This window comes from Meleagris gallopavo, chromosome 20 (assembly GCF_000146605.3).
Source record: "Meleagris gallopavo isolate NT-WF06-2002-E0010 breed Aviagen turkey brand Nicholas breeding stock chromosome 20, Turkey_5.1, whole genome shotgun sequence".
NCBI lineage: Eukaryota > Metazoa > Chordata > Aves > Galliformes > Phasianidae > Meleagris > Meleagris gallopavo.
Window position 1 is genome coordinate 3,387,240 of NC_015030.2, and position 15,702 is coordinate 3,402,941.

Genomic DNA, 15,702 nt, shown 5'->3' on the forward strand with positions numbered 1-15,702 from the left:
GAACTCAGAGTCCTGCTTGAGAGAATTTATGAAAATGTTTGCAAAATTAATTACATCTTTGCATGCCCTGCCGATGCACAGCATCTCCTACATGGGGGCTAATTTCCATCTTTTCCTGCAACTGCCTCAAAAACAAAAGCACCAACTCTTCCCTTTGCTTAAAGCAGAACAACATCCTCCTTTCAGGGCTAAACATCTTAAACGAAGGTTGGACTCTGTAGCAGCACCCTGTTCTTTCAGTAGGGATTGATTCTGCTATCCCAGGGTAAATCTCTTTACTGCTCCTTGTGTGCTGGTGTTTTAAATGAGTGACTACATATAGCAGACTTCGGTGTAACCATCCAACCACCACGGACTTGCCCTACCAGCACCACCCTTCCCCACTGAGAGCGCTTCAGAGCCACTGGTTGCTCATCTGCCTTCCAATGATTCACTGTGTGTAGTCACAGAGAACATGTTACCATTTCCAGCTGCTAACCAGAAACTTGTTCCCTTCAGAGCGCAGTTGGAAGTGTCTCTGTAATCCCCAGTGCTCATAAAGAGCCGATGCAGTGTTGCTGTTACAGGCTTATTCATCTAAATTCAATCATTGTAGATTAGAACAAAGAGCACTTAAGAGTCGAGTCCAACTTTACATGGAATGAGACAATCAGTTCATGATTCAGCATCAAGGTTTATTAGGACGATTCATGGTCATGCTCCATTTGAACACAAAGCACTGTAGTTTAAGAAACTGAACATTATTAGCCAGATATAATCCAGTTGAGACTGCTACATACAAAGATGTTTGTCACTCTGTTTCTCTCCGTCTTCTTTACCTGCAGTGGATAAACCAACACAAGGCTCTGTGGCTCAGGCAAACTTACTGGAAAAGGCAGAGCAAAATTACTTTACAATCCCTAGTAGCAGTCTCAGCATCAGGTACTACATAACCCAAGGTATCTACCACTTGATGTGTTCAAGTCAGTAATACCTTAAGGCAGCTTCCAAGTTAAGATTTAGCATTTCCAGTCACCCTCCCTCCATCCTTTCATTGTACTCTTTTCTAAAAATCACCTGGAGACAGATTGTCTCAGCACAACATTCAACTGAGAAGTAAAGCACTATGGCTGCCACCACACTGAGAACTGTTCCCCGCTGCTGAAAAGCAGCAGCAATGAAAATTATTATTTACCAAAAAAATTATCAGATCTAAGTGATGCTGTAGCTTCAGAAACTGTAGCTAAAGCTGGGTATTGTCAGCAATGACAGACATGGCAAACGCAGACTTAACAGCCAGAATCAAGTCTCAGGCAAGTATTCCACTATATGCAAAGCTGCAACAAGGCTGTCTAATATATGTTAAAATCTTACTGAAAGAAGGTAGAAGGGCAAAGGCTAATTACAGTTAAAAGGTCATTAAAAAAAAAATAAAACAAAAAAACTGGCACTGACAGAAAAGTTTCAAAAATTTAAAATCAGTTTTACTCCAAGTCTTATAAAACAAAAAGACAAGTATCAGACACATCACTGGTTATTATACATACATTCCAACTCGCCACTAGAAGCTGTGCAGCTCAACACCTTTGTCATCTTCTAAAGCCTGCAGCAGACATTTGCTACTGGATTTTTACACTGCTATCTCAATACATTACAACGCTAAGTAGAGGGAAGAAATGGTAAGTGGATTCAACTGAAAAGGTTTGGATTTTTAATGTACTGAGCCACATGCTTGCTTTGCAGTGGCAGCACAGACAGGCTCACTGCAGGCACTGCGCTGCTCCCGGGCTCACACACAGCAGGGGCGGCGCGGCTCCTCAGGGCAGCAGGCAGAAGAGAACAGGAGCAGCAATGCCCCAGGTTGTGCAAACAATCCAAGGGTTCCTTTTCAGAATTGAAAGGCAGCTCTTTTGAAATTTAATGAAGATTTCATCAGAAAAGCAAACAAGTTTATCGTACCATTTTGTCCAGTACACGCACATAAAAAATAAGCACACTATACAAAGAATGGAAGCAATATAATTTAAACATGCCATCAAGCTATAAACCATATATACATAGAAATATATGCCCGTACAAACAGAACGAGACCACTTTGTTACAAGTTATTTCTTCCTAGGGAAGTTTTTGGAGGAAATCCTGACGGAAAGAAAAGGAAACTGAATGGGTGAGGTGTTGCTGCCAGAAGCTGTCTGTTCAGACCTTCTGTGCAACACCACCATCTGGCCTTAGCATTTATGGAGATTTTGGCTATGCATGGATCCTCCCATGGTTCTGGACTCCCTTCCTGTACAGAGGTAGATTTCTGTAGATGTCCTGATATTGCACCACATAAGAATAAGGATTTTTATTGAAACAACTTACAAAGGCTAATTTACAGGAATAATCTCATTGTGTGCATTCAGGTAGAGCAGTAATCTAATTCATGTGCATTGGAAAAAGTGTTCTGTTTAGTTGGAGGTCCAACTAAGACATCAGTTCTGTTAACAGCTTCACATTCAGCTCTCTCGTCATCAGGATAACTTAGGTCTCTCTCCTTGAGCCTCTGTTTGCCACTGCAAACACCTGCACTGCCTTTACTGATGCCTTTATCACATCTACTGTGTTCAAGTTAAATGCTGATTGCAAACAGACACAGGTTTTTGCAGTACTGGAAGTGATGCACAGAAGCAGCCGTACAACTAGGAAATTTGCAAGATGCAAACGCTTCCTGAAACGACTGAAAAAAAGCCAAGCTATATTTTCAGACTAGAAAACAATCTGAAACTTTGCTAGCTTAAAATAATAATCCATTAATAAAGAACAAATTTGATGCTGCTAGAATAATCTGAAGATGTTTGGCAATAGGTTGATGTTCAAGATTATGGTGGACAGAACAACTCCAATCACTCTGTGAAGCTGCAGAAGTGTTTGCACACAGATACCACTTTAAGATATTTGTTAAACAAAAAGCTTTTTGGCATACGTAAAAAATAAGGACACCAAAATTAATGATGCCAATGCATAACGATTTGACCTCACAAGCATTGCTAATTAGTTTTCCAGAAGCACTCCATGAAGTTACTCTCACAGAAGTCCATCATGGAGATAAATTAAAAGGAATAACGTGGTATTCTGTGTAGTGAAAGGTGAGATGGAAGTGCTGTAAGTCTGGCTCAGCAGATCTAACAAAGCTGTTGTGTGCACGTGCTCACATGGTAGCAACAGTTGCACATTTTGCTTCCATAAAGAACTGCAGGTAAGCAGCATCATTCTTTCTAGCTGTGATTTTATAAGAAAACTTAAGAGGAAAAGTTCTTTCTGTACCAACCAAGTATTGCAAGTACTTTTATGTGAAGGACTGCATTACAACCATTTAACATTAATTTCTCACGTTCAGTTTATATGAAGTATCTTGTTCCCTACAAAAGGTTTTATCAATAAGGAATAGTGACAGTTTGGAACTGAAAAGCATTTGTTCAAATACAGACAGAAGGCATATATGAATTCCTTACATCTCTCCATATATGCACTTGTCCAAGTTGTGGAGTTATTTTAGTGAGACAAGTAAATCCCAAGTTAATAAATAACAACTGGAATAAGATAGTAATTCATGATGACTGTTCCCCCAAGAAGAAAATGGCACACTTTGGAGTAGGAGATGATGATCTCGCCTGCAAAAACCCAATTTGTGAAGTAATGGGAACCCTCAATCTGGAGTATCTCAGAATTACACTCCCTGCACCTGGCAGAAAGTGCTTGTGTACTTTGCAAGATCACGTTCTTGAATGAAGAAATCCATTATACACAGGAGACAGCAAGCAGTAAGAGCTTACAGATAATGGCAGGAACCCAGCAGGAGCCAGGGTTTTTGGAGACTTCTGGTTTTGTTTTCAAAAAGCAATGGTTCTTCACAGCAAATGATCCACAATTTGGAAAGCATCTCATTCGTACACTTGGCTAGTGCATAGCATCTGCGATTGCATAGAATGTTTCCAGTGCTCAATCTGTAACTAATTTAAGCAAATATTTTGGAAGTTTGATTTGTTACCATTTGATATCCAAGTTGCTTGCTGTTTGATTTACTGCACTGTATTTGGTGTGCAAAGTTTCCTGGACCTTCCTGGAATCCATGCCTTCAAGCCAGTCCTGGTACATCTTTTGTACGTACACATTGGCTTCTGGAAGTCTGACAGGTATTGCAGCATACACATCCTCCATCTGGCTAAGCAGTGCTTTATCTGGTTTTCCATCTTCAGTTTGTGTCTGGCCTTTTCCATTTAGGCACCCTTATAAAAAAAAGGAGTAAGCCACAATGGTGATGAAGATTTGATATGAGATTTGAATTTTTTTTTTTCATACTGCTCTACAGAAAGTAGCTTGAATTTCTATCTACTTCATGTGACTTCAACGCCAACATCTTGATGCAAGTGAAGTTTCCACATCACTCTTTCCCTGCCTTCTCTGTGGTTTTATGATCTTAATTAGGTTCCTTGTCTTTTCTTGCCCTTGACAACCACTATTTCAGAGTATTCCCTCTGAAGTTTCAAATAATCACAGGAGAAGCCATGTTGTCATTTATTTATAGATCAGAAGAGAGCAAATAATGTTATGGTTAATTTTAGAAAATCCAATCAATTTCTCAGCCAATCCTCTACACGTATAATTGGTGTTCTGGGCTATTTACTAAGTATTAAGCATTTTAGGTTATTAAGAAGAGAATTAAGGAATGAAATGAAGTGCCTGGCTGGCAGACAAGCTTTCTTTGAGTTCCGAGTTGTGTGCGCAATGACTGTGGATCATTTAGCATTCTTACCTCCTGGGCAGGCAAGGACTTCCACAAAATGGTATAAAAACTTTCCTTTCTTCAACTTCAGAACCATGTTTTGGATATTCCGAAAGCCATAAGCTGCTGCAAAACGCAGCACTGTCTCACCATCCTTTTCAAGGGTAACTTCCTGAAAATCTTTGTTCCTATGAAGATATGAAGATTTTCAAAGCCCCACGTTACCAAAGGGATGATCCAGCTGTCAGATGCTTGAGAGAGCATAACAAAAAATGCAAACTTCCAGTTTCTAAACTGAGTGAAATAGAAGTTGCAGTGGAATTTTCAGGACAACAGTAGTAGATAGAAACTTGTAAGAGCTAGTAAGTTATTAATACAAAAGCTAAAGAAAACAAACAAACAAAAAACTATTTTACAGCAGCAAATCTATGAATTTATAATACATTAAACACCCATCAATGAAAGAGTGAGGTTAATAATAAGGGCTCACTGTAGTGTTAGCTAGCCCATCATAGGTAACAAGGATACAAGCTTGCTTACTTTAATGCTTTGTAGGTGATTTCTTCAACATCCACGCCAAAAAGCTCCTTTGCAGCATGTTTAAAGATGTGCTCCAGGTACCCATCAGATCTCTTCCCATCATGCCTTACTACATCTCCCTCCTTTATCTCACCAAACCTTAGGAAACAATAAAGAGATCAATTCCAAAATTTCATTCCTTCACTTTGAGGTAGTAGTTTTTTTCCCCTTCTCTTCTTCCCCCCTCAAAAAGGGTTTTAGAGTAGAGCCTGAGAACGTATCTGAACACTATCAAGGATGTGGTAAAATAGTTTCAGGAAGGAATGTTCCACTTCACATTAACAGAGTTTTACATTTATATTGAATATGAGCAAAGGTTTTGTTACTTGTCATCAAAATAAGGAAGCAATCCACAACAAAGCTACTTACAAACTATCTACAGCTACTTCAGTCACATCTTTCATAGACACATTTTTCTGCTCCATTATTTGAACAATTTCACCTGTAGAAAAATGTAGAACATTTTACTTTCAGTGCAAAGCAAAATGCAGATGCTGTGCTTCTGTTTAAGAGCTCTACACCCCCACGTGCTTACAGTCATGTTCTCCAGTTCTTAATGCTCAGTTACCTCCAGTAACTGAGGAGCCTGACACTTCCAGCCCTGAAGGAAAGGGCCTTCAGCTTCCCCCAGACTTTGCATAATGCTACCTAGCCTTTCTGTGGGGTCAAGTCTGGCTAATGGAGAATGCTAAAGCAGACTCGAAAGAAAAACAGATGAACAACAACAACAAAAATACCAATCACAAAGCCTCTATAAATGCTATCCTAGCACAGGAGATTGGGGTATGTCTTTAGAAATAAAGGCTTAACCTGATGTTAGAACACAATCAACTTCTTGGGAGTTATACAAGGCAGTGTAGAAGTCCTCCCTCAAGGCTTCCAGTTTTTTGTCGTAACAAGGTGCCACAACTACATGGAAGATTTTTTCTGGGGACAAATTCTGCAGAAGAGAGAGCATGTGTTAATTCCATGAAGAACAAAAGAAAGCTTGAAGGATGACAAGCTAAAAATAACACACAACTAATATTAGAAATCAATCCCTAGCAATAAGTTCGAGGGCTGCAGCACAGAGACTGAGAGGCTTGCCAGAAGTTGAAAGCGTCAGCAACAAGTTCAGTCTTCTGCCTGAAACTTCTACTTATTCCTTCACACCACATAACATGCAGCTTTTGTAGCTTTTGACTGCATTAAAGACGAGTGCAAATTAGACTTCTATTTCAGAATTCTATTTTCTAGCTCTGTCACTCATTCCCTTCCATATTCAAGTCCACCAACGTTTCTGTACCTGTGCAGAAATAGCAATAACCTGGAATATGGGTAAGTGTACCATATGTAAAAGGAATAGCAACCTTTTTTTCAACATAAAGTTGGAAAGATAAAAGGATTATTTTCTAGGACACAGTGCTCTCCACTGATCATGGACAACCCAGCAATTTCTACACCGCTCTCCTCTACTCCCATTTCAGCTGCTGCAGAACTACACAGGCAGTGTTTTACAACGATCTCTTTATCTACCACAGATTTAATTTAGCCATAATATCTAAATCCACATTCCAGTGGCAGCACAAGGATTACTGCCAGCTCACACTGCAGCACATTAAATAAGAGTCTTTGTACATTCTTCATATCATGGACTCTTACACAGCAGTAGAGCAGCATTTATTCTCCAAGTGAAAGAAAATTCAGATTCTGTAACACTTTAGAAAACACCAAGCTCTACATTTCTATATTAAAACATTTTAGCCCATCTTTCCAATAGCATAAAGGTAAAACAAAGCAGAATTACTAACCTGCTGCCTGGCAAAGTAGCCCTTTACCAGGGAGCCCATGATCTGCTGTGGAGACTTCGCAGTGCAAATGTGGGGGGTCACAAGGTTGGTAAGAACCCTTTCTGCGTACCGGATCCAACCTGGAACAGCAGCAAGGCACCATTAGATAATTAGGTGACACATAAGCATGGCAAGGTGACATTAAAAGAACTTTACAGCAGGGAGAACATTTCCACCTTGAAAATGAAGTCTGCATAGGCTGGAGGCTCCACTTTAGGACCTATCAGAAACTTCAAGGCTCTGGCTTTGTTAGGAATGCTTTACAACTGGCTGTCAATAATCCACTGTGGCATTAATTCGAGACCCAGAAACCACTGTGAATTGCACGACCTATGAAATTCTTTCTAATGCCTAGATTTAACAGAGCAGAAGGAACAAGATCCCAGCTAATGAAGAGTAAGTTGACTTCCTAGACTTCAGCCCTTGGATCAGCAGATATTCCAACAAGTGTACTCTGTTTAGCAGCTTAACTGTCACTCTCCATTTCCTGAGATTTAGTATCTGCACACCTAGTCTGCTTTGTCTAGAACAGAAGTCACATGAAAGCATGACCACAAGGTGCACACAGATTAAGCCTAGGAGAAAAAAAAGAAAAAAAAAAAAAAAAAGCTTCTTACACTAATTTGAGACACAATTTCTTTAGAAACACCCTCCTCCCCCTCCCCACACACACTAGTTAACTGAAGTCTCTTTGTATTCAACATTCAGCCTTAGTTACTCAGCAGTCCCCATCCCCTCCACCAGGATGCTTCAGCTCAGCTCTAATGTGTTATTTACATTCACACCATTCCCACTCTCCAGAGCAGCCCTAATATTCCTCACTTTCCCAAACACAAACTGACAAACGAGCAGATTAAGATACCCAGGCTGTGCAAGTCTTACACTGGTACTGTAGTTCTGAGAAGATCACAGCCCAGCATCTTTTACAAGCAAGGACTTCATGTGGGTGAAGAAAAGTTCTGAATGAACTATAAACCAGATCATTAAGTTGTGCAGAAGCATTTAACCCAGCCTTCTAGGGAACTTTATTTCTTGTGGTGTTAAGAACGAACATGAACATTTCATGTTTCTGCTTTTTAGCCTTAAACCACATCAGCATTTACATAACAGAAAAACTGCTGTGAAGTTCGTGTTGCCCAGGAAAGGTAACAGCAGCCTCTTAAGCTTAAGTTAAAATACTGCTGGGTGTTTGTACCCATGTGCAAGTCAGAGCACTGCCAAAAAGGCCAATAACAGCACAAAGCTGGAACCCAGATAGAATTCAGATGTTGTAGTCACGACCATAATGAAATTTCATTCAATCCCAAGGGACTTCTGGCAGATATTGCCCCAGGCAATTCTGCAATTCTTTTCTCACAGCAGACAGAACAGCATCCAGTAGTTCCAGCTGCACAGTGAGTGTCGCTCATTGTTTAACTGTACGAGCAGCAGTGGTGGATGAGGCACAGCAGGCATCTATCTGCACCCTGCACACACATCAGCCGCTCCATCAGCAGGGCTGGATTCCAGAGCTGCAGTGATAGGAAGCCTACGACACCCAGCTCTGCTATCAGCCTGCATCTGTCCCCATACAGGCCCACACCCTTCCTGAGTTCATTCAGATCCTCAGCCACGTGCTGGCTGGTGTTAGCATCAAAGAACCAAAAGAAATCCCTACCAAGCACTGTGCAAATTCTTACAGATCCACTTTGGGACACATTATTTCTAGTGGCTTATCATCAGGAAGTCATACATAGACATACACTGTAAATATTTATGCATCAGTATAAAGTGAAGAAAAACTACACTGAAAACATCCAATATGGTAAAACTCCATTCCTGTAGAAGCAAATTAGTTTAGTTGGCTGGAACAACAGCATTTGAATGCCCAACAGTTATGTTCTTCCTGCTTAGGCTGTAAGCCTGCCCCATTAACTAATTAGTTCACAGAGGTTAGCAGTGTATTAAAGCTGTCTGGTTCCCAGAGCAAGTGCTTCATGTTGCTAGCCAGCATGGGTATTTGAGCTTCCTCAAATTATTCCTGCATACAGTCAGAAGAGTAGCCACACTTCAGCATTCTGAACAAGAAATTAAACAAAATATTATCTGACTTCATGAGAACAGCAGGAGGAGGGAAGGACAACTTGGGCAGAGATAATAAAATGCCCCTCTATCAGGTTTTGGGATTACCCCAGCTATGCTCTCTTGCTCAGGGTGTGTTTTACAGAACAGACCATTACTGCAGAGGGTGATACTGTAACGTGTGGAGTCGTACCCAAGGATAAATATGAGCTAAGCAGTTACACTTGAATTCACATTGACCTTGATCTACAGAGCTATATAAAAACTAGTTCTGTGACAAGCACATAAACATTTCTGTGACAAATTTATGTGATGTGGGGACAGAGAGAGGAAGATGAGCAAGGAACAGAAAGTGCATGCAGCCAAATTCCTGGAACACAGTAAAGCACCTTACACTAAAGATGACCGATCAGAGGCCGTGAAATGCCATACACTTTTAGAATGCATTTACAGTGGGATTTCAGTTCAGTTTTACAGAAATGGAAAGCCCCCATACCTCTACATCTATGCTACAGCAGACAGCTAACACCACAACTAGCACTAAAGACAAAGAGCAACTTCTGTAGAACAGCTGAGGACAAGATAAGTGCTCCATTAACATGTTACTCTATTTCCAGTGAGAGGAGGGCGTAATTCTTAGATCTGTTTCTGGATACATAAAATTGAAGTTCTTCTAAAATTCTAAGGCTGTGAATTTCTTTTAAAGAAAAACATATTTGCAGGTTTTGCACTTCAAAAGGAGCAACCCTACAGCACGTCTGCTTCTAAAGATAAGAGGTAGCACTAAGATAACACTAACAGAAGAAAAGTAGCTTTTCCCTCTTGCATTTATGCAGTTCCTAAAGCATGACCCAGATACTTCTGCTACAGGGAATACAGAACAAACAGCAGTACAAATATCAGTATTTAAACTTCAAATGACAAGAGCAGATTCTGGAATCCATGGAACACATACCAGAACTCACTCTCGTAACTTCTTCCTCAGGTACAAAATCCTCAGTAGAGAGGGCCACATCAAGTAGAAATTAATTTGTAGATGTTAGACAGAACCATCTCAGTCATTGCATGTTATGTCACTTGCTACAGTGAAAAGTTCAAAACTATACGTAAGATAATGGAGGTTATGGTTTAATTACATCAGTAGCCTAAGACCTCACAAGGAGGATCACAAACTTCAGTTCTGCACCTCAGCTTTATTATCCAGACCTTCCAATGTAATGTATGCTTCTATACAAGTGGTTTCATAAATAGCAGACATTGCCACTCGTACAGTTCATCAGTAGTTCAGGTTCCTTGCTATCAGAAATGACCACAGACTACCAGCAAATATTTTTTGTTTCTTTTTTAAAAAACTAAAAACAGAATTTGCACTCCTCACCTTTTACAAAGGTGCAACAGGAGGCAACTGCCAGATGCAGATGATTTAGCACATACCTTATCCAACACCATCACATCCATTCCTTGTTGGTATGGTTCACGTTTAAGACTCTTACATACAGGAAAGCTCATGATGCTCACTGATAACTCCCAACAGTCTATAAAAACAGGCTCATGGAGCACAGCACTAAGGATGGTCACTACTGGTAACAAGCACTGCACACAGCGTTTGATGCCTTTCACAACAAAGCCAAAGCACTCCAATGTTCTTTAAGGCTACCAAATGAAACCACCCTCATTCCTGGACAGCCCTAATGAGACTGGGCCAAAGTGCAAGAAGGTTGGAAGAATCAGTTCTCACCAGGGCAAGCAGAGGCAAACATGGGTAAGGCATGCTCCTCCTGGCTCCTCCGTTGATACCGCTGCACAAACTCCCTCTGGCTCTCCAGGATACTGAAATCAGCAGCTATAGTGGTGTCAAATACATAATGCACCCCTAGGAAACAAAGCAGTAAAGAAAAATGAATTGCTAGAATGTTTTCCATCTGGCAGGTGTCCTTCCAAGTTCCAAGTCAATCAAAAGAACTTTGGAAGATCAGTGGGCATGCTGCCCACCTCTACAGAATTTTCATGGTTAGTAGAGTCAATAGCTGTACACTGGAAAGCTAATCTTCTATGTCATGAACCAAGAAGGACCACCAACTTGCTAACGCTGACTAGCAATACTTCAAATATCTGTTTGCTTCCTTATGAAAAACTTCCCATTCAGCATTTGTATTTACTCTTTTTTGTTTGCTTGAATGAGATCTCAAGACCACAGAGCTGTATGCAGAGACTCCATCAACGAGCATTCTTCACAAAATATGCTGAAGTGATTTATTATCCAAATATACATATGTTGCTGTATATGTATATGGCAAAGGTATATGAACATAACAACAACACTGAGACCTTCCATCTGTCTGTTCAGCAATGCACTCTCTACACACCTCTGTAATATTGAGCACATCCCCACAGCAAGCCAGGCAACAATAATTAGTGTATGCTAAGAAAACTGGGGCCCACCAGAACTCAACTTTCTTTCTGGATGTAGAGAAAAATATACTGGGTACAGAAATGCAGAAACGGAAAAAAAAAAATGAAAAGGTTTTAATTGCATTACAAAATCCCATGCATTATCACTATACTTTTAGTTAGTTTTTCAAATTAAACTCTATGTACATAATATAAAGACTAAAGAAATACAGCCTTAACATAAAATGAGCAAATACAACAGTTGTGAGTCATTACAAAATGTAGAAAAATAACCAGAATTGAGAATCTTCCAGTTCACATCAAGGGACTGGGAGGCATTTAGGATAAGAATTCCCCTCTTCCTCAGTTAAAACAAGGGGGAAATCTTACTCAAGTTTATGACCAAATCCTCCCTGATTTCTTGGTAGTGAACACAGATGGATCTACAATGCCCTTTTGTTCTATGACCTTCACTGTCAGCACTGCAGTGCTTCAAATCTGTTCCTAAAACCGAAGTGTCATACTGGCGTGCTGTCATTAATATCACAGAGTAGGCATTTCAAACTCAACTCTGAACTGCATTGTGCAATGGCACTTTATGACTGCACAACAAGCAGTTCTGCTGAGAAAGCAAGAGCCCCAAATAATCTTCCCTTTAAGCTCCATCACTGTAACAAACCCAAACTTACCAAGACTTTTGAGGAAACCACAGAGTCTCTTGGCTGCATCATTCACAGAGAGACTGAATTTAGCAGCAAAATAAGGCAATGACTGAGGACATATAGACACTGCCAACACTTTGTGTTTTGAGGTATCACACTTCTGGTAAACAAAACAAAGCAAAAGAAACAAATTAAGTAAGCACATCAGGGTAAGGCTTCCTACTTTCCCTCCTTCCACTCTTGGAGCTCCTCACTGTTCTACTTGCACTCCTCACCACACTTCAGTGAGCCTCAGCATTAAAGTCATCATAGAATCACAGAATCAAAAGGTTGAGAAGGACCTACAAGATCATCTAGTTCAGCCATAAGCACTGATACAACAGATCTTGTTTCCTGAGGGCAGCGCAGGACGCACTTCTGATCTTGTCAGTGCTTATCTCTAACCATCTATAGATGTTGCTTCTGTATGACTCAGGGAAATCCATCTGTCCTAGGACTGCTCTGTGGCTGGTGCCCTAACGGCATGAGGAAATTTAAAAGACATTCAGCATCTATGAAGTTTTGATTCCTACCAGAAGCTCCTATTGTCAAACAAGAAAAAAAAGGAGCATGTTCATATATCATATATTAAAATAAAGGAACTCCTGTTTCCAGAGCACAGACATTTGAAGTTACAAATTTAAACCAGCAAATTACAAATCCTATTTAAGGCTCTCTGTCACTACAGAAGCTGAGGAAAGCTGACAAGCCAGGACCCTTAAACCAGAATTCGTGAAAGAAAGAAGAACACTTAGAATACCAAAGGTGGTGTGCAATGTAAAGCTCTGATGACAAAACTTTAAAAGATAAATCTCGGGGCTTAGTTGGGATGTTGTCCACACCAGTGGAACATTTGAAAGAGAAACCAGGACTACGCTACAAATAAATCTTAATCTAAACAGGTTAGAGACCATAGTTTGTACTTTGACATCCTAAATGCTGTATAATGGCCCCACAAGTAGAGCTCATTATCCTCTGGAAGGCACCTCCCTTGTTCACTACCCTTGTCAAGACCTGCAACATTCTGATTAAGGTACCCATGTGCTTCCCAAGTGTGGACTTCAGGCTCTCTTAACTGAACCCTATGTGAGCAATATGTTTTTTAACCCCATTTTCTTCTCTTTCATGTTGTACTGAGTGTTAAATTAGTTCTAATAAAACTTAATCACTATGTAATTAATCCTTTTTTTTTTTTTTTTTTTTACTAACACCAAACATATCAGTTAAGTCACGGAGAACACAGACCTTAGCAGAAAACAGCATCAGAACACATCTACCTGTTTCACTAAGAATTTTTATCAGTAATTGCTGGATAGGCAGATTGAATACATACTGAAAACAATTCTACTTCAAAAATTAGGCTCAGTAACTTTGTATTACGTCAACACATTGGCACCAAAAACTTCCCAGTAAAACAGCCCTAGTAAACCAAGGTGTGAATATTTATAAACAACAAAGCTCAGACTAATTCATTATTAGAGTAATGATGAAATTATCTTTCCAGAAGTCTTACTACTGCAAATGCAATAACTTTCCTTCAGCGTTCAGGGTCAGTGCTGTAATTCTGCTTCTCAAATGCAAAAGTATTTTAAGCACTTTTTCTGTTCGTCTTGCACTACATTTTCACTTCCCCTCTGAGCAAAGTATATCCTGACAAATCTTCACATTATCTGCCCTGGGAAATTAAGTTGCTTAGTCATGCTGCAATCTCCACCTGCTCATACAAAGCAGTGTATTATTGTTAGTGCCACTTTACCTTATTAAGGTTGAGTATGCGAAAGAACTCCTTCTGATTCTGTTGGAAAACTCTGGCTCCTTCTTCTGATGTCATGCAACTGTCACATGCTAGGCAGTCGCTAAGGAGTATTTTAGCATTAGCCAATGTAAAAAACTCATTTTTCTGGAAGAAAGATATAAACACGCAAATATTTAATAACGATCAAGTAATTTTCAACATCTGCACAGTGACCCAGTTGAAGCACAAATACTCTGATTTGTTTAAAACAAGACAACCTACAACACTTGTATAACACCCAAGATCATAGGGAAACAATCACAGTAACTTGATCGATTCTTCTGCTGTTATTACTGTGAAACTGCAAAGCATTCAAGTGTGAACACACAGATCTGAGTTTAGTTGAAGTCTATGATCCAGTAACTTGATTTGCATTGGATTTCAGCACTCAGTTCCCATCCATTTACCAAGTAACTGAGAAAACTTATTTCAACTATTAAGCCTCTTTAATAGCCAGCTAATAAGGCTAAGGCTTTTAACCACTAAGTGCAGCAAACAGAATGCAGTCCTACAGCTGACCGTTCACTGTAAGATCAAGAGCACTGTATTTCTGGCTAAAACACTACTGGCAGCGCATCTGTGGGGAAAAAGAATATTTAGATAGAAGTGCAAAATGACATTACTTGCAGAAAGCCCAAATTCCTTCAATTAAGAACCTACTGCCAGGGATACAGTTACTTATGAAAGAACAGCATGGGATACTTAAGAAACATTTGTGCACCTGAACTGGCAACATCCCACTTTTCTCCTTCTAACCTCTGTCCCAACCATACGATCTGAGGTAAGAGTTTGACATGCAAACAACGAACAAAACCCCTGGCTTTGTTTTGTGTTTACAGACCATTTCTTTTTAAATACTTCCTGATTCTCGTGAGATACACAGACACTGTCAGAACTGATTTGCATTACATGAGAACTTGGGAAGTTCTCCATTCGGAACTTCTTTCCTTTGGGGAAATACACGGGGAACGCGTGGCTGTTTTCAGAAGGTCCATTACCTCCTCAAAGTCATCGTTAGGACTCAGCACATCCACCGACGTACTTTGTGCATCGTCATTTTTCTGTTTTTTACTGCATTCCTGAAACACAACATAAAACACATCACACGAAATACAATCACTGCTGAATAACAACCTGTCTGCAGAATTATCTCGATAGTTCCGAACTCATCCGGCTCACGGTACAGGCTCTAACGGTGCTCGGGAGCCTTACAGGTAACGCTTTGTTTCCCTACAACGAAAACAAGCGCTCAGAAATCCACCTGCTCCACCACTTTTCCATTTCTCAGCGTTCCGGGCCGCAGCACGCGGGGAACGGTCACAGAACCGCCCCGCGATCGCTCGGCTCAAAGCAGGGCGCTGCTCCCCGCCGACCTCGAGGCGGCCCAACGCGTCCTCCTCGCCGCGGGACGCCTCGCTCACCTTTTTGGTGCAGTTCTCGCACTTCATTTGCGGTCCCTCCGGGGCGGCTGTCGCTCGGCCTGGCCGCCGGAGCTGCGGGACAGGAGCAGTCAGAGCCGCGCACCGCCCGCCCTTCGTCGCCGTTCCCCTGCCTTCTTACCCCGGCCGGGAGGGCCGATCTCCCTCCCGCAGCCAATGCGGC

The 15,702-nt window shown here is 40.8% G+C and overlaps 1 protein-coding gene across 1 annotated transcript; it reads right to left on the reverse strand.

The window, feature by feature from the left end:
• Window positions 1-653: 653 nt before the first annotated feature.
• On the reverse strand, window positions 654-15,682 carry NARF (nuclear prelamin A recognition factor). The gene is made up of 11 exons (XM_010721249.3): window positions 15,522-15,682; window positions 15,099-15,179; window positions 14,062-14,205; window positions 12,294-12,426; window positions 10,952-11,086; window positions 7,114-7,232; window positions 6,134-6,263; window positions 5,693-5,765; window positions 5,285-5,422; window positions 4,775-4,932; window positions 654-4,247 (listed from the first exon to the last, which is right to left on the reverse strand). The coding sequence occupies exons 1-11, from the start codon at window positions 15,546-15,548 to the stop codon at window positions 4,006-4,008; spliced, it is 1,380 nt and encodes a 459-aa protein (XP_010719551.1). The 5' UTR covers window positions 15,549-15,682; the 3' UTR covers window positions 654-4,005.
• Window positions 15,683-15,702: the final 20 nt, after the last annotated feature.

Coding starts and splice junctions, on each gene's coding strand:
- NARF (XM_010721249.3), bottom strand. CDS start 15,548: ATGAAGTGCGAGAACTGCACCAAAAAG. Junction 7,233..10,951: donor GTTTGCCTCTGCTTGCCCTG/GTGAGAACTGAT, acceptor CTGCTGTTCCAG/GTTGGATCCGGTACGCAGAA. Junction 6,264..7,113: donor GCTACTTTGCCAGGCAGCAG/GTTAGTAATTCT, acceptor TCTCTTCTGCAG/AATTTGTCCCCAGAAAAAAT.